Source organism: Ahaetulla prasina, chromosome 1 (genome assembly GCF_028640845.1).
Source record: "Ahaetulla prasina isolate Xishuangbanna chromosome 1, ASM2864084v1, whole genome shotgun sequence".
Lineage (NCBI taxonomy): Eukaryota > Metazoa > Chordata > Lepidosauria > Squamata > Colubridae > Ahaetulla > Ahaetulla prasina.
The window spans coordinates 370,093,733-370,112,963 of NC_080539.1; the positions used below are offsets into that span (position 1 = coordinate 370,093,733).

Sequence of the window (19,231 nt, forward strand, 5' to 3'; positions counted from 1 at the left end):
ACTGCAGGCTCATATTTAAATGATCGTCCACTAGGACTCCAAGGTTCCTCTCACAGTCATGTTTTTGAGCCAGGTTTCACGTAATCTGTACTTCTACCTTTGGTTTTTCCTACCTAAATGTAAAAACATTGCTTTTCTCCAGGTTAAATTTCATGTTGTTCGATAGGGCCCATGGTCCAAGTCTGTCAAGATCTTTTTGGACCCTGAGCTATTCCCTCATCTAAATCATTTATGAAGGAATTGAAGAGCTCTGGCCCTAAGACGTAAACTTGTGGTACCCCACTGCTTAGCTCCCTCCATGTAGATGTAGTACCATTAAGGAAGACTCATTGAGTACAGTGACTCAGCCAGTTACAAATCCATCTGGTGGTGATGTTGTCTATATTCTACATATTCTACACAGGAGGTGACATGGGGCTGGCTCCAGGGGATTGTTAATGCTTCTTTGTTGGAGGGGACTGTCCCCTCCACCTTGAAAGAGGAAGCCTTCCCTGGACCCGGCCATTTTTGGTAATTATCGTCCTGTCTCCAACCTTCGCTTTGTGGCGAAGGTTGTAGAGAGTGTGGTGGCACGTCAGCTACCCCAGTTCCTGGATGAAACGGTCTATCTAGATCCATTCCAGTCCGGCTTTCAGCCTGGATACAGCACCGAGACAGCTTTGGTCGCATTGGTTGATGATCTCTGGAGGGCCCGGGACAGGGGTTATTCCTCTGCCCTGGTCCTGTTAGATCTCTCAGTGGCTTTTGATACCATCGACCATGGTATCCTGCTGCGCCGGTTGGAGGGTTTGGGAGTGGGAGGCACCGTTTTGCAGTGGTTCTCCTCCTATCTCTCTGACCGGTCGCAGACGGTGTTGGCAGGGGGGCAGAGATCAACTATGAGGCGCCTCATGTATGGGGTGCCCCAGGGGTCGATTCTCTCGCCCCTCCTGTTCAACATCTACATGAAGATGTGGGTGAGATCATCAATGACTTTGGGGTGAGTTACCAACTGTACGCTGATGATACGCAGCTGTACTTTTCCACCCCAGGCCACCCCAACGAAGCTGTCGAATTGCTGTCCCAGTGTTTGGAAGCCGTACGGGTCTGGATGGGGAGAAACAGGCTCAAGCTCAACCCCTCCAAGACGGAGTGGCTGTGGATGCCGGCATCCCGGTACAGTCAGCTGCAACCGCGGCTGACTGTTGGGGGTGAGTCATTGGCCCTGATGGAGAGAGTGCGCAACTTAGTCATTCTCCTGGATGGTCGGTTGTCCTTTGAAGAACATCTGACGACCGTCTCCAGGAGAGCTTTTCATCAGGTTCGCCTGATTCGCCAGTTGCGCCCCTTTCTGGACCGGGATTTCTTATGCACAGTCACTCATGCTCTGGTTACCTCTCGCCTGGACTGTTGCAATGCTCTCTACATGGGGCTCCCCTTGAAGAGCACCCGGAGGCTCCAGTTGGTCCAGAATGCAGCTGCGCGGGTGATAGAGGGAGCGGTTTGGAACTCCCATGTAACACCCATCCTGCGCAGACTGCACTGGCTGCCTGTTGTCTTCCAGGTGCGCTTCAAGGTATTGGTGACCACCTTTAAAGCGCTCCATGGCTTAGGACCGGGTTACTTACGGGACCACCTACTGCCACCTTTTGCCTCCCACCGACCCGTGCGCTCTCACAGAGAGGGACTCCTTAGGGTGCCGTCAGCCAAGCAATGTCGGCTGGCAGCCCCCAGGGGAAGGGCCTTCTCTGTGGGGGCTCCCACCCTGTGGAATGAACTTCCCCCTGGACTTCGACAGCTATCTGACCTTTGGACCTTTTGCCGCAAACTTAAGACATATCTATTTTCTCACGCAGGACTGGCTTGAATTTTAATTTTTTAATCTTTTAGATGATTTTATGGGTTTTAATTCTAATTAGTTTTATAGGGTTTGAATGTATTTTAAAACTTGGGCCAAATTTAAATAAGTTTTTTAATTATTGTTTTTAGTTGTATTGTATGTATCTTGATTGTTGTTTTATTTGGCTGTTTTTTTTTTTTTTTTTTTTTTTTTTTTTTTTATCCAAAAAGTTTTTATTGGTCAAAAAAGGTTTATACAAATACATATCAGGTATGGTAAATTTTCATTTTTCTTATACAAGATAAGAATTTTACTCAAAATTTTAAACACATACAACAGCCATATGGCAAGCAGGTGATACGAAGTAGCTAAGTTTATCAATCTTACATACGCAATAAAGAAGGGTCAAGAATAATCAGAATATCATACGAAAGAGAATAAGTAAAACCAACACAATACCAAATATCATTGTCACTTCCTAGTTTTGGATCTCAGAACTCTGGGTTCAGCCTGACCCAACTCCAGGGCCGCAACAGCGGCAGCCGCCTCCTCCCCATGGTCTATAACCTCCCCTTCTTCAACTCCTGGGTCATCTAATTCCAGGAGGGCTTTGTGTTCCTCCACGTAGGCCGCAGCCTCCGCAATTGTACTAATTTTTTTCGTAATGCCCTCCCGGAAAATCATCAATCCCTCTGGCATCAGCCATCTGAAGCCTACTCCCTTCTGGTACAATTTGCTTGACAAAAAGTAATATTTCTTTCTCATTTCACGTACCTGTCTGGGAATCTGCCTCAGAATGGCTATCTCCCTGCCCCTATAAGTCAGTGCCCCACTCCTATGTTTTCTAAGAATTTCATCTCGTCTCTCTTCTCACAAATTTGACATGAACCTCTCTAGGAACTGCATGCGTGCATATTTTGAATTAACTCTATAAGCTCGATCCACATCCCAATTCATAAAATCAACACCTCTCCCAAGAAATTCTCCCAACAGTTTAGTCACAACATCTCTCAAGTCTTCTTGGTCCACTTCTTCCAGATTTTGAAACCTAAGGAAATAAGACATTTTATCCATCTGTAGTCCAAGCACAGGATTGCCTGTCGCCTCTCTCTTTTCTGCACTGCCCGCATCTCTCCCTCCAGACCTTCCACTTTCTGCTTGTTTTCTGCTGAGACTTGTTGAGTATCCTTTAAATCCTTTTGGATAGTCACAATTTCTGCTCTTATTTCATCCAGTTTCTTGTCCATATTAGATAACTTTTCCAAAATTCTCCATTTCTCCAGCAGTTGGTCTCTGACCTTTGCCATTTAAAAAATTTTTAAAATCCTCAGGCAAGCACAGTATCCTTGTAATTTCCTCCGGATCCACCAGGGGCACTCACAGGAGCAACGAGTCCAGAGTACAGTTAGTCAACCAGGAAGTCAAGGGAAGTGATGTCATCAAGATTCTCATAGTGAAGGCGGAAGCTGGACGCCACCATTGTTCCTCAGAGGAGGGGGCCTCAAACCTCCCTCCTAAATTTCTCCATCACCTCTTCTCCAGAGCTCCACAAAACCGTAATCTTGTTATTTTAAGTTCTCCTCTCTCCAAAGTGATTCGTGCTCCTTCCAGTCGCAGGGAGAAAACCCCCGCACTCGGAGCACTCCACCACATTTGCCGATATCTCCTTCCTTCTCCTTCCTCAATTCTTCTCCGTTCCTGTTCGCCACCAGGCTGCTGCAATTATAAATCCAAAGCCCGGTGTCACGGGCACAGCGCCCAGGCGGCGACCAAAATAATGGCGCGGCCTGAGGCCTCGAACCCCTCCGAGCCTAGGACGCGCCAGCATCGGTCCCCCCAGTCCTGTATGTCGGCTGGGAGACCCCTGGCGAGCCGTCCGTGCGGCAGGTGTCCTTTTCGGAACACCTGGCCCCTAAGGGCCTCGGAGGCGGCCGGATTCGGACACTGGAGGCAGGAGAGGCACCTCCAGATGTCCGTTGCCGCCGGATACCGGAAGTCGTCTCCTTTTATTTGGCTGTTAACCGCCCTGAGTCCTTCGGGAGAAGGGCGGTATACAAATTAAAATATTATTATTATTATTATTATTATTATTATTATTATTATTATTATTATTATTATTATTATTATTATTATTATTATTATTATTATTATTATTATTATTATTATTACATTTTTCTAGCTTACTAAGAAAATAGGTTGTGGCCTACTTTGTCAAATGCCTTAGTGCAGGAGTCTCCAGCCTTGGCAACTTTAAGACTTGTGGACTTCAACTCCCAGACTTCCTCAGTCAGCAAAGCTGGCTGGGGGATTCTGGGAGTTGAAGTCCTCCAGACTTAAAGTTGCCAAGGTTGGAGACCCCTGCCTTAGTGATGTCTAAATATACTATGCCCATAGCATTTTGCTGGTCTACTAATTTAGTCCCTGTGTCAAAGAATGAAATAAGATTGGTTTGGCATGATCTGTTTTTAACAAACCCGTGTTGGCTCCTGGTTATCAATTTATTTGTTTCTAAACGTTTGCAGATCGGTTTTTTGACATCCACATCTGCCTCTCCCAGGTCCTTGGGGAGGAGTCAATGGATGGATAAAAATGCCGAATCCAGTCAAAACATCAGGCTGACCAGTGTGGTATTCAGCTGGTTCTGTCCAGTTCCGGCGAACCCCTAGCGGCAGCTGTGGGAGGCTCCGCCCATCCACCTGGACGTCATCATGTCCCATTTTTTACACTCTTCACATGCGTGGAAGGCTCTGCGCATGTGCAGAGGTGGCGCGTATGAGCATGTGCTCATATTTGCGAACCGGTAGCTCATATTTGCGAACCACCCCTGAGGCTGACTATGCAAAAGATCAAATTAAGTCAGATATATAAGTCAAGATACAGACCCTGTTTTTACTGGGCTGTGAAACCAGAGGCGAAGCAGGATGCCCTATTGAAGACACAGGTTTGAAATGCAAAAAAATTGTTTATTTCGGAAGGGTGTAGCACAGCAGTACCAAGGAATTAATTTTGAGGCAGACGTAAAAAAAAAAAAAAATACACACAGATGTTTGTGGTTACAGAGTAAGAGGCCTTCTGGTTTTCATTCACAGGAAGGAGCACGTTATTCTTGCGAACTGAACAATGTTGACATCGGGGGTGGGGGGGAGCACAGAGCTGTCGGAGGGGCTTTAAAAGGATATCTATCCAACCCTCTTATCACTTGGAACACTCTTTCTCCTTATGGAAGGTCGAAGAAGGCAGAAATGCAGAGGTTGTGCTGATTTGATAGGCTATGATGATGATGATGTCACTATTTCTTCACCTTTAGAACTGCAGAAAAAATAATTGCTACCAACCTGCCTTCCATTGAGGACCTGTATCCTGCACGAATCAAGAAGAGGGCCGTGAAAATATTTGCAGATCCCTCGCATCCTGGACATAAACTGTTTCAACTCCTACCCTCAAAACGACGCTATAGAGCACTGCACACCAGAACAACTAGACACAAGAACAGTTTTTTCCCGAAGGCCATCACTCTGCTAAATAAATAATTCCATCAACACTGTCAAACTATTTACTGAATCTGCACTACTATTAATCTTCCCATAGTTCCCATCACCAATCTCTTTCCATTTATGACTGTATGACTATAACTTGTTGCTGGCAATCCTTATGATTTATATTGATATATTGACCATCAATTGTGTTGCAAGTGTTGTACCTTGATGAAGGTATCTTTTCTTTTATGTACACTGAGAGCGTATGCACCAAGACAAATTCCTTGTGTGTCCAATCACACTTGGCCAATAAAAATTCTATTCTATTCTATTCTATTTTTGACTTTAAGAGGTGGGGACCTCAATTCCCCGAATTCTGGGAGTTGAAATCCACACATCTTAAAATCACTAAGATCGAGAAACACTGAGGGGGACTGATTTGATTGGGGTGGGGAAGACAGTCCACCCAAATTAGCTAACCACATTTTATCTATTGTGTCTAGTAAGCCAAACCTTGTTAGTTTCCAGTTCACTGCGCTGTGTGAATCTTCCAGATTACATGAATGAAATAAACCAGGATTAAGTTCAAAACCATTTTTTTGCAGACGCAACTCTAAGTAGTCAACGTATACTGACAGTGGGGACCAGAATTTCTGTTTCTAATCAAAGCAGTTGTGAAGAGAGCCATGCTCATTATTTTTCCCAAGGTTGTTAAGCGAATCACTGCGGTTGTTAAGCAAAGGTGCCTTCCCGCCTTGACTTTGTTGAAAGCTGGCTGGAAAGGTCCCAAATTTATTTATTATTTATTATTTACATTTCTATACCGCCCTTCTCCGAAGACTCAGGGCGGTTTACAGCCAAGTTAAAAAGACATATACAAAAATTAAAACACAATATTTGAAATTTAAAAATCTGAAACCATAAGGCCGGATATTAAAATAACAAGAAATAAAACCACTCAATTAAAAATTATTCTTAGGCCAACCCTGCTCGTTGAAACAAAAAAAAGTCTTGAGCTCGCGCTTAAAGGCCCAGAGGTCGGGAAGAAGGCGTAGCCCCAGAGGCAGTTCGTTCCATAGGGTAGGTGCCCCAACAGAGAAGGCTCTTCCCCTGGGGGCCGCCAGCCGACATTGTTTAGCTGACGGCACCCCGAGGAGACCCTCCCTGTGGGAGCGCACAGGTCGATGGGAGGCTATTGGCGGCAGTAGGCGGTCCCGTAAGTAACCTGGTCCTATGCCAACACCTTGAATTGCACGCGGAAAACCACTGGCAACCAGTGCAGCTTGCATAGGAGAGGTGTTATATGGAAGCTCCGAGACGCTCCCTCTATCCCCCGCGCAGCCGCATTCTGTACCAGTTGAAGTCTCCCGGTAGTCTTCAAGGGGAGCCCCATGTAGAGAGCATTGCAGTAATCCAGTAATAAATGTAGATCACGTGACCCCCCCTCACTTAACTGCATTATTAACTTAACAACTACAGTGATTCACTTAACAACTGTGGCAAGAAAGGTCATAAAATGGCCCAAAACTCATTTAACAACTGTCTTGCTTAGCAACAGAAATTTTGGGCTCAAATTTTGCGGTCGTAAGTCAAGGGCTACCTGTAAATGGACCCAGCAATTTGCAGAAAAGAAAAAAAGCTAGTAGCAAGGATGTGGGTTGGGAAGAACCAACAACTGCTCTAGTAAGTGATAAGGGAAGACTTTATTTTGCGCAGATCAAAAGGCTAACTTTATAACATGCCCAATGCCCCTAATCAAAGATCGCCCCCCCGCCCCCCTCAAGACTTTCTGTGTTGCAAAATTCTTTTTAGCAGCTGCAAAGCACCCGGGAAGCAAAGGCAACCGAAAAAGACGCATTGAAAGGCTGCAATAGGTTTCGCTCTCTCGTCATCAGGGTCCATTCATGGTCGCCTGGATCCAAGGAAGGTAGAAAGCCACGCGGGTGTATATGGAAGGCGGGATCTGGAAGCCATAGGAGACGATGCCGTGGGCCACCCCGTTGCAGAGCAAGGCACTCCCAGAATCCCCCTGGGGACAGGTGGGAAAAGGGTACAGATGAACAGAGTCGGAAGGGACCTTGTAGATCATCTAGTCCAACCCCCATCCCTCAGCAATGAATATTGTCAAAGTGAGACAAAGCAAATTCATTTTTAATAGACACTAATTTGGGGAGGCACTTTCTGACTCATTGTTTCCCCTTTCAAAATAGAATAGAATAGAATAGAATAGAATTTTATTGGCCAAGTGTGATTGGACACACAAGGAATTTGTCTTGGTGCATATGCTCTCAGTGTACATAAAAGAAAAGATACCTTCATCAAGGTACAACATTTACAACACAATTGATGATCAATATATCAATATAAATCGTAAGGATTGCCAGCAACAAGTTATAGTCATACAGTCATAAGTGGAAAGAGATTGGTGATGGGAACTATGAAACGATTAATAGTAGTGCAGATTCAGTAAATAGTCTGACGGTGTTGAGGGAATTATTTGTTTAGCAGAGTGATGGCCTTCGGGAAAAAACTGTTCTTGTGTCTAGTTGTTCTGGTGTGCAGTGCTCTATAGCGTCGTTTTGAGGGTAGGAGTTGAAACAGTTTATGTCCAGGATGCGAGGGATCTGCAAATATTTTCACGGCCCTCTTCTTGATTCGTGCAGTATACAGGTCCTCAATGTAGGTGGTCAGATACATGTGGGGGGGGGGAGCTTTGAGGGGTGGGCTTCTGAGTCAAAAGGTGGGAGGACACTCTGCCCTACTTTTTCCATCCTTGGTCCTCCCCCATTATTTGCCGATCTTGGCAACTTAAAGTTATATGGACTTAAACTCCCAGAATTCTCCAGCCAGCATGTTGGGATTTGAAGTCCATAAACACTGACTCGGGAATTCTGGGGGTTGAAATCCATAAATGCTGGCTGGGGAATTCTGGGAGTTGGAAGTCCAGCCATCTTAAAGTTGTCAAGCTTGAAAATGACTGATCTAGCCTTTTTTTTGGCTTTTGTTAAGATATTTAAATGTAGTAACTGGAGCAGTAAGGTTATGTAATGAGTCAGAACACACAGTTATAGCTGATTGGTTGAAAAGAGCTGGCTCCTTCGTGAGGCAATCTAAGCTGTGATTGGTTGCTGTGGATGTGGAGGGGAGTTTCCCTTTTCCCCCACCCCCACCCGCCTTTTTCTTCTGTGTGGGTTCTGTGATTTACCTCATGATGTTCCTGCTGTGTTGATTTACCTCATGACGCTCCAGTTTGCCTGTTTACCTTGTTTAGTGTATATATAGATGTAAAATATATTTATATAAAACTACAAGTTCGTGTCAGCAACTCTGACTCCATTTGGGCACTGGCTGCACCATTCGCCGCGAATTGAAAACACATCTATTTATTCGCGCGGGGCTGGCTTAAATTTTATTGGGTTTTTAAATTTCTATTGTGAATTTTAATGGGTTTTTTAGTTTTATATGTTTTAAAGTCTTAGGCCAATGGTGTAATAAGTTTTTTAATTCGGGTTTTAATTGTATATTGTATTGTTTGTTTTATTTGGCTGTACACCGCCCTGAGTCCTTCGGGAGAAGGGCGGTATAAAAATCAAATAAATAATAATAATAAAATAATAATAATTCCCTGACAGCTTTCATTGCCTTTAAAGATGTGCCACAAATGTATATTAAATGTCCGTGTTCCCTGAAACAAAGAAGGAAAGTACCCTTTTATCGCAGGAAAAAGGAAAAAAAAAAAAGCAACAAAGATGGTGGCACTCACATTGCTGACATCGCAGAGCGTGGACCGACTACCAGCGCACAACATCCCGTCAGTAAGTTCTGGATCAAACTGGAGACATTTTCTACGGCCGAGGGCCGTCACGTTGGTCTCAAAGAGTTTCGGTGTGGGAAAATATGTGGCATCGATTCGGCCCCATCCTGCCACAGAGCATCGGGTGTTTTTAGGAATGTCATCCATGGACTTTGGAATAGGGATCATTTGGACGTATTCATTCAGTTGAGCTTCACGGTCCAGCTGCCATCGAGAAGAAAAGAAGCGAGAAAATATCCCGGCTGAATTCAATCTATCTTTCTCTCCCAGCATAATTATAGGTAGTCCTCGATTTATGACTGTAATTCAACCTCTGGTCATCAAGCAGGTTACCACAGGATTGATCCAATTTTATGACATTAGGAAAATCTGGGATCATTAAGCAATTGTCACCGTCATTAAGTAAACGCATTGTCTGCAATGGATGTTTTTCGCAGGAAACCAGAAGCAAAATATGTCATTAGTGGCAGTCATGTGACCACAGGATGCTGCAAACAGTCATAAGTGCCGGCCAGTTGCCAAGAGATAAAAATGCGATCGAGTGACAACAGGATGGGGGCAGAGAGAGTGGCCGTTGTAAATTGGAATCTGGGGCATAAGTACTTTTTTGAGCTCCATCTTAACTTTGAACGGTTGCTAAACAAATTTAGGACGACCTCTATTGTATATCCTTACAGGTAGGCTATTGTTGGTTCCAAAATACATCCCCAAATTTGGATTTGGCTTATCCACAGATAGGCTTATCCACCATTATATACAATATAATTCTTAAAAGTACCATTGCACTAGGGATGCGGTGGCTTAGTGGGTAAGACGCTGAGCTTGTCGATCGAAAGGTCGGCAGTTCAGCGGTTCGAATCCCTAGTGCCGCGTAATGGAGTGAGCTCCTGTTCCTTGTCCCAGCTTCTGCCAACCTAGCAGTTTGAAAGCACATAAAAAATGCAAGTAGAAAAATAGGGACCACCTTTGGTGGGAAGGTAACAGCGTTCTGACTGTGCTTGTAAGAATGTCACAAAAGGCGATCACATGACCCTGGGACACTCCAAGCGTCATAAATATGAGTCAGTTGCCAAGCGCCTGAATTTTGATCATGTGACCATAGGGATCCTGCAAAGGCTGTAAGTGGCAAATGGTCCTAAGTCACTTTTTTTAGTACTATTGTAACTTCAAAGGGTCACTAAACGAACGGTTGTAAGTCGAGGACTATGTGTAGGCAAAATGAATGGTGTTCGCGTGTGATTTTTGGAGTGATCAAGTGTTGCTTTTCTCCATACCTTCAGCAGAAGGATGTCATTGAAAGGGATACCCGCTACTATGGAATAACCGGGATGTTGGTAATAGCTTATGACTCCAAACACTTGCTGGGTCTCTTCAACAGCATTCAGATCGTGCGCGCCCAAAATGACGGAAATATCTCTTGAAAGGAAACAAAAAAGAAAGCCGCCACTGATTCAGAACCAAAATCACCCCCCCCCAATTATGATGTGCCACATTTCAGCGCATGGAGTGGCACTCTGATATCTCCCCCACCTCCGTGAAAATCAAAGCCACTTCTCTCAGAGGCCTCCCTACTATGGACACCACTCCGTAGTAGGACTCAGTCATTCAAGCCCTGGACATCTCCCGGGCTGGACTACTGTCATTTATTCTACATGGGGCTACCCTTGAAGAGTATTCAGAAGTTACAGTTGCATCAGGGGTGAAATGTAAAATTTGTTACTACCGGTTCTGTGGGTGTGGCTTAGCGGAGGGGGTAATGTGACTGGGTGGGCGTGGCCAACTTTTTTTTTTTTACTTTTAAAAGCATTTTTTCTACAACCTCTTCGGCCGAAGAGGTTGTAAAAAATGCTTTTAAAGGCCTCTGATGATCAGGCAACTCAGATGGGATCGCCGGAGGAGCCTTTTAAAAGCATTTTTTTTTTACAACCTCTTTGGCTGAAGAGGTTGTAGAAAAATGCTTTTAAAAGCCTCTGACGATCCCAGCTGAGCCACACGATCATCGGAGGTTTTTTTTTACTTTTAAAAGCATTTTTTCGGCTGAAAAAGTAAGTTTCGACTTTTAAAAGTAAAAAAAAAACCCTCTGATGATCGCGCGGCTCAGCTGGGCAGGGGAGGGGGGGCAGGGATTTTTGCTAACGGTTCTCTGAACCACCTGCGGCCATCGCGACCAGATCGGGCGGTCTGGTCCAAACCGGGAGCATTTCACCCCTGAGCTGCCTGGACAGTTCTTGCATGTAACACCCCTATTGCATGAGCTGCAGCGGTTGCCAGTCTGCTTCCGGGTCCAATTCAAGGTGTCGGTTATCACCTTTAATGACCTGCATGGCATGGTTACTTGAGGAAGTGTCTCACCCCTAAAGGATTGGCCTGCCTCACTCGCTCTGGCAGAAGGGGCCTGTTGCGGACCCCGTTGGTCAAGGACTTCCAGCTAGTGGGATCAAGGAGAAGGGCCTTTTCTGCCATGACTCCTGCCCTCTGGAGCATCATGCCTTCCCCAAGGTGAGATCTGCCCCCCCACACACACACACATTGACCTACCCTAAGAGCCCTGGAACCCAGCTATGCCAATTGGCCGGGGACCCTATAGGTTAGTGACGGTGAATCTTTTTGGCACAGTGCCGAAAAGAGAGTGCGTGCACACCCGCGGCCCCAAGTGCCAAAAAAGTAGCACACACGTGCACTTGTCAAGGCCGCAACCAGGAAGAGGAGCTGCCCAGGGCGCATTAACGCTTTGGATAAGGTACTTCCGGTTATTGCCGTACATGCGCACACGCCGATCAGCTGGCCAGCTCACTGGAAAACAGAACACCAGCTCTTCCGGTTTTAGGCACCGCCGCACGCACAAAGGCCAGCTGATCATCGCGTGGACATGCGCACCAGAAACCCGGAAGAGAAATGGGTGACGCCGCGTGTTCCAGGCAACGTAGCTCCACATGCTATTCTGGGCACGCGTGCCATCGGTTCGGCATCATGGCCATAGGGGCACACTATGTTGGAGGTGGTGAGTGGACTAGGAACAAGATTCCCTCCCCACCCCTTAATATTCTGATTTTAACTTATTCAGTTAACATGTTTCAATGTTTGTACTTCTGGGTTTTTAACAACGTTTGGAAGCCACACAGAGTGGCTCCACAACCAAACAGGTGGCACATACATACGTTCAATCCATCTATCCATCAATCAAACGAGGAAACTGCTCATCCGAAATGCAAACTCACCCGTTGCAATGGCCTGCCGACAACACCCACTGGGGGGCAATAAGGAACCCCCCACATCCAAAATCTCCGTTAATTTTCAGAGCTGCCATGTAAGGTCTGGAGTGCGGCTTCACTTCGCGGCCTCCAACGATCCGGCTGCGAAGGGATCCTGCAAAGAAATGAAGAGGGATCTACCTCAACACCTCAGGGGCTGCCACAGTGAAGAGGGAGTCGGGCTGTTCTCCAAAGCACCTGAAGGCAGGACAAGAAGCAATGGATGGACACTAATCAAGGAGAGAAGCAACTGAGAACTAAGGAGAAATTTCCTGACAGTGGGAACAATTAATCAATGGAACAACTTGCCTGCAGAAGTTGTGAATGCTCCAACACTGGAAATTTTTAAGAAAATGTTGGATAACCATCTGACTGAGATGGTGTAGGGTTTCCTGCCTGGGCAGGGGGTTGGACTAGAAGACCTCCGAGGTCCCTTTCAACTCTGTTATTCTGTTATTCTGCTTTCCTCCCTTACCATTACAGTTCCAGAATAGGTAATACAATTGGGCTTGCTGGCAGACTACACATTGTATTCCTTGCAGAAAGCCAGAGTTGAGGGATTAGAATTCGCATCAAGAAGAACCCAAGGTCTAGGCTTCCGGGTGGCTCCACCTCTTCGCTGAGCCCTAATTAAAGGGGCTCCGCACTGAACATCGTAAAAGCCAGGAAAAGCCGGCTTTAATCTTTTTCTCTGGATGAAAGAGGAAAGATAAGAGCGCAGGAATGTTGGTAGACCTCCCCAGAGGCTTTGTTTTAATTAAGCAGAGCTTCGAAGGGTCGATGGGTCCCATAAATATTTCTGCCATCTCCGACTTCAGTGCGTGTCTGCAAAAGCAGGAAAAGAAGAAGGTGTCCATCTCTGCTAATTGTCTTATCTTTATGGATCTCTTTAAGCAGACGGAATGAGTGCAAGCGGACGATTATTGGATTGCAAGTATTTTTGATTTCCTGACTTCTACTTTCTAAAAAAGAGAAATTTTTTTTTTCTTTGTTCTAATTGACTCTAAGATGGCGCCTGAACGGGAGTGAAAATGACGAATGGAATTTTAAACAGTCTGTGCAACTAAGAAGATAAGAAATGTTATGTGTGGATTTTAATGAAGTGAACTGAGCTCTCCTATACTTAAAGGGAAAGAGAAGTTTCTAGACTTATATTTTGTGAATTTTAAAACTGAAATGGCTACTAAACCACCTAAGACTGGGGGCAGAAGGGTTCTGAACCAGCTTTAGAAGATCTGATTAAAGAGCAAGGAAAGTGTCTGAAGAAAGGTTTAAGGAGATTATGGATAATAATGAGAAAATAAGAGAAGAAATAAAGAGAATAATAAAAAAATAAGAGAAGATATCTTAATGGCTTTTCAAGGTTTGGCAAAAAGACTGGAGGTGGTGGAGGAGGAGGTGCAAGAAATTGTTCAGTCAAATCAACAAATAGAAAATAGAATGGGGGGAATGCAAATCAAATTGGATAAAAATGAAGATCAAGTGGTGGTGATGCAGTATAGAATGATGGAAGGAGCTCTGAGAATTAGAGGTTTGAATGAAGACAAAGGGGAAGATTTAAAAAATTTTTTATCAGAAGCTCTGGCTGAATTTATTGAACTTGATCCACAAGAGGTTGCTTATCAAATTGACAAAATTTATAGAGTTAATTCTTGGATTGCTAGGCAAAAGAAACTTCCTAGAGACATTGTGGTTTATTTTTTGAAAAGAACAGTGAGGAATCAAATTTTGCAAGTTGCTTTTCAGAAAAACTTGAAAATAGGGGAACAGGAGTTGAAGGTTTTGAAAGAGATCCCTCCCAAGATGTTAAGGGATAGAAAAGACTTTACATTTTTACACAAGAACTTAAGAAATACCAGATTCAATTTAGATGGGAGGTTCCAGTTGGCTTGACAGTGTATTATCAGGAAGAAGATATCGTATTGACACAGTGCTTAAGGCCAAAGATTTTCTTTCTACAGTGCTGAAATTTGAAATAGAAATAATAGAAAAAGAATTCAAGAGACTCAAATGGGTGTGGAAGCTGAGGTGATTCCAGTGATGTTACCATCAGAGGAACAACCACAAGAACAAAGACTGACGAGGGGAGCCCTTAAGCGTAAAGAAAAGGAGCAACAAACTCAAAGTAAAGTTCAGGACTCTGGTACAGGAGCGGTGGAGGAGCACGGCCGAAGATACGGGAGGACGATCTTCAGTTGATTGCCCAAAGGCTTCAGCAGCCCAGTAATGGCAAATAAAATCTTGACTTGGAATGTCAATGGTTTGAACTCAGCTCAGAAGAGAAGAAAAATATTTCATTATTTGAAACAATTTAAAATGATGTTATTTGCTTACAAGAAAGCATATTAAATTATCAGATCAAAAGTACCTAATAAACTCAAAGTTAGGTAAACATTTTGTTGCTTCAGCTTTGGAGAAAAAACATGGCATAGTGGTTTATTTGAGAAAAGATATACCAGCCAAGTTAATAGAGGCAGATATTTATGGAAGATATATTGCTATTGAACTTACAATAGAAACAAAAAGGACTCTCTTGCTTGGTATATATGCACCCAACCAGCAACAAGAAAAATTTTATAGAATGTTATATGATAAGTTGATCCTATGGGATTATAAATCGTGTATTATATTGGGCGATTGGAATGGAGTAATAGATACACGAAAGGACAAGAGAACCTCTTCCAAGAAGATACCTGCACATGCAAAGCTGCCTAAATCCTTTTTTGATATGATAGAAGATTTTGAGTTAAGAGATGTATGGAGACTGCGGAATCTGGAGGAAAGAGACTATACTTTTTTCTCTGATAGGCATCAATCCTTCTCACGTATTGATTTTATTTTAACTCTTATAAACTAAATTATAAGGTTCCTATATGGGCATGTCCTAGACATACAGTAGAAAATATAAACATAGAACAGAAGCAGGAAATGATTACATATAAAGATCTTTTGTATACTGAAAGAGGTAATTTGCAGTTAAAATCTCTGCAAGTATTAAGAGAGGAAGGGAAAAATTATACTTGGTTTCAATATGAGCAATTACATGCTAGATGGAAGGGAGATCAAAAAATTGGTATAGAGCAGAACGAGGGAAATTTGGTAAAGCAAATTAGAAATCAGTCTCAGGAGCATATAAAGAGATTGTATAATGTGTTACTTGAAATAGATTCTGAAAGGGACTTGGTAAAGGACTGTATGATAAAGTGGGCACAAAATTTTCAGGAGCCAATATTATTGGAAACGTGGGAAAGAATTTGGGTTAGAAATGTTAAATTCACGAGGCACAGAATCTGAGGAAAATTTTATAAAATGTTTTATAGATGGCATCTAGATCCTAAAAAATTATCATGTATGTATCCAGAAATGCAAGCAAAATGTTGGAGATGTAATTGTGATGACGCTACATATTTTCACATTTGGTGGACTTGTAAGGTCATAAAGGCCTTTTGGATAAAAATTTGGTGGATTTTACAAAATGTTCTGAAAAAGAAGATAAAGTTCCTGCCGCAATTTTTCTTGTTGGGAATTATTACGGATTGTACAGTAATTGAGACTAAATTGATTTTAAATCTAATAACTGCAGCAAGATTACTAATAGGACAATATTGGAAGAAAAAAGAAGTACCAACAATACAAGAATGGATATTGAAAGTTGCCAATTTGGCTGAGATGGCGAAGATATCAGCCTTTTTGAAAGACAATACGCAAGAAAGATACTTAAAGGAATGGAAAAATGGATTGACTATATTCAACGTAGATATCAGACTAAGAGTTATCAGACTGTTTTTGAATGATTATGATGTATTATTTTTGATTGCTTTTGGGGGAAGTTAGGAATTGATGATTGTAGGGGTATAATTAAGTTGGGACGAAAACTTTTTAGCATATGTTTCTTTTACTTTTAACTATACCTTGTGCTCGTTCCGGGAAGTCGGGGAGGGGTTGCGAAGGGAAGGGGGAGGAGGGGGGGAAAGGGGGAAAAAAAATTTTGTAAAACTTTTTGAATAAAAAAAAAAAAAAAAGAAGAACCCAAGGTCTCAATTTAGGGCTGACCCAGTCTGGACCACAGCTGGAGAGAGGACTTGAGTCACTTCCTTTCTTTCTATCATTAAGTGTTGTACCTGATGATTCTTGACGAATGTATCTTTTCTTCTACGTATACAGAGAGCATATGCACCAAGACAAGTTCCTTGTGTATCCAATCACATTTGACCAATAAAGAATTCTATTCTATTCTATTCTATTCTATTCTATTCTATTCTATTCTATTCTATTCTATTCTATTCTATTCTATTCTATTCTTTTCTATTTCTATTCTATTCTATTCTATTCCCATTTTCGGGGATTCCATTCACCTCGGGAAAACCCAGCTGAAAGTTGGGTATCACCATGAGAAGTTGAGATGTCCATGTATTTGTGGAATATTATTATTATTTATTATTATTATTTATTTGATTTTTTATACCGCCTTTCTCCCGAAGGACTCAGGGCGGTGTACAGGCAACAATAAAATACAAACACCACAGTATACAATTTAAAATGCAAGTTAAAAAACTTATTATAATTAGCCTAGAACTTTAAAATTTATAAAACCAAACCCCATTTAAAATTAGTAGAAAATTTAAAATCGATAAAATTTATATAATTTAAAATTTAAAATTTAAGCCAGCCCCGCGCGAATAAAAAGGTATGTCTTCAGTTCGCGGCGGAAAGTCCGAAGGTCAGGTATTTGACGTAAGCCTGGGGGAAGCTCGTTCCAAAGTGTGGGAGCCCCCACAGAGAAGGCCCTTCCCCTGGGGGCCGCCAGCCGACATGGTTTGGCGGACGGCTCCCTGAGAAGTCCCTCTCTGTGAGAGCGTACGGGTCGGTGGGAGGCATGTGGTAACAGCAGGCGGTCCCGTAAGTACCCAGGCCCTAAGCCATGGAGCGCTTTAAAGGTCGTAACCAATAGACCAGGGGTAAAATCTTACTTATTTTGCTTACCGGTTCGGAAGTGTGTACGCGCGTCATAAAACCAGGAAGTAACAACACCCGGGCGGGTGGGTGGAGCCTCGTGTGCCACCATCGCTACCGGTTCTCTGAACCACCCACCATGATCGCTACCGGATCGCCTGATCCGGTCCAAACTGGGAGCATTTCACCCCTGGAATGGACATTTCCCAGGTTCAGAATAGATCTCAGGAGACCTTCTGATCCATGTGAGCTATCAGTTAGAAGAACAGGCTGTTGCATTAAATGCTGTGTCTTCTTCACTGGAGACCCTCAAACAAAGGCTGGAAGCTCATTTGTCAGAATACAGACAGTATTGGAAGGGACCTTAGAGGTCTTCAAGTCCAACCCCCTGCTCAACCAGGTATATGTATATATATATATATTTGTTTTCTGAGGTTTTCGCGGGTGTTTGTATGTAGATCTTTGGTTATTCGGGTTTTCTCCCGCGTAAAATTGGAAGTGTCTTGGCGACGTTTCGACGAAGTCTCATTCGTCATCTTCAGGCTTCAGCTTTTTGCTCCCAGAAGCACGAAGCTGAAGCCTAAAGATGACAAATGAGACTTCATCGAAACGTCACCAAGACACTTCCAATTTTACGCGGGAGAAAACCCGAATAACCAAAGATATATATATATATTATTATTATTAGTATTATTACAGATAAATGGTTCTTCAATCTCTTCTTAAAAACTTCAAGTGATGGGACAGCTGAAGGCAAGCCGTTCCACTGGTTTAATGGTTCTCACTGTTAGGGAATTTCTCCTTAGTTTTCGGTTGCTTCTCTCCTTGATTAGCTCCCATCCGTTGTTTCTTGTCTTGCTTTTTGGTGTTACGGAAAATAAGTTGACCGCCTCTTCTTTGTGGCAGCCCCTCAAATACTGGAAGACTGCTCTCATGTCACCCCTAGTCCTTCTTTTCTCTAGACTAGCCAAACCCAAATCCTGCAACCGTTCTTCATATGTTTTAGTCTCCAAGCCTTTAATCATCTTAGTTCCTCTTCTCTGAACTTTTTCCAAAGTCTCAAAATCTTTTTTCTAATGTGAATGCGGTATTCCAGGTGTGGTCTTAGTTTTTGTTGTTTTTTTTAAATTTACATTTATATCCCGCCCTTCTCCGAAGACTCAGGGCGGCTTACATTGTGTAAAGTAATAGTCTCATCCTATTTGTATATTTATATACAGAGTCAACTTATTGCCCCCCCAACAATCTGGGTCCTCATTTTACCTACCTTATAAAGGATGGAAGGCTGAGTCAACCTTGGGCCTGGTGGGACTCGAGCCTGCAGTAATTGCAAGCAGCTGTGTTTAATAACAGGCTGCATTAGCAGCCTGAGCCACACCGCGGCCCAGGCTGTTCTTTCGTACCAGAAAGTCCTGTTGCCCTTTGGAAAAGCACCTTTGGACAACAGTGACCTGGATGATGGAGAATCATATCTAGGAATTCCTGCAGAGATTGGACCAGAGGACCTCTAAGGACATTTCTACCCTTTTCTGCCTGCTTTCATTTTTTTCCTGGAAATGGAAACCCCTTGGAGAACAACCTTCCAAGCTACTTACCAGCACTGGTCAAGGAGGTGGACAGGACAGCAATCAAAAGGCAACAGAGTCTCCAAGCCTCACTCATTTTGGCTCTAGGGTAGATGTTGCAGTTCCAGAGAGAGAGAAGATTGGAGGTCTTTTTGTTCTCTGTGCAGGACTCTCTTCTTTATATAGGCCCTTCGGTTGACCGTTGGAAACGGTGACTATCTGATTCTGTGGGTTACGCATCTGCTATCATTTCAGTTTTGAATAATCAGTGATCAACGTTGCTTCTTGGAAAGATGTAGGCCAGGCCCAAGCCTTGGGAAAGACTAGAGTAGAATAGAATAGATTAGAGTAGA

At 43.4% G+C, this 19,231-nt stretch overlaps 1 protein-coding gene across 1 annotated transcript; it reads right to left on the reverse strand.

Moving 5' to 3' along the window:
* Nucleotides 1-4,790: 4,790 nt before the first annotated feature.
* On the reverse strand, nucleotides 4,791-19,028 carry LOC131188353 (mast cell protease 2-like). Its single transcript, XM_058163576.1, has 5 exons — nucleotides 18,909-19,028; nucleotides 12,328-12,475; nucleotides 10,384-10,525; nucleotides 9,059-9,313; nucleotides 4,791-7,324 (listed from the first exon to the last, which is right to left on the reverse strand). Exons 1-5 carry the CDS (start codon nucleotides 18,973-18,975, stop codon nucleotides 7,187-7,189), a joined length of 750 nt encoding a protein of 249 aa, XP_058019559.1. The 5' UTR covers nucleotides 18,976-19,028; the 3' UTR covers nucleotides 4,791-7,186.
* Between the last annotated feature and the right edge of the window lie 203 nt (nucleotides 19,029-19,231).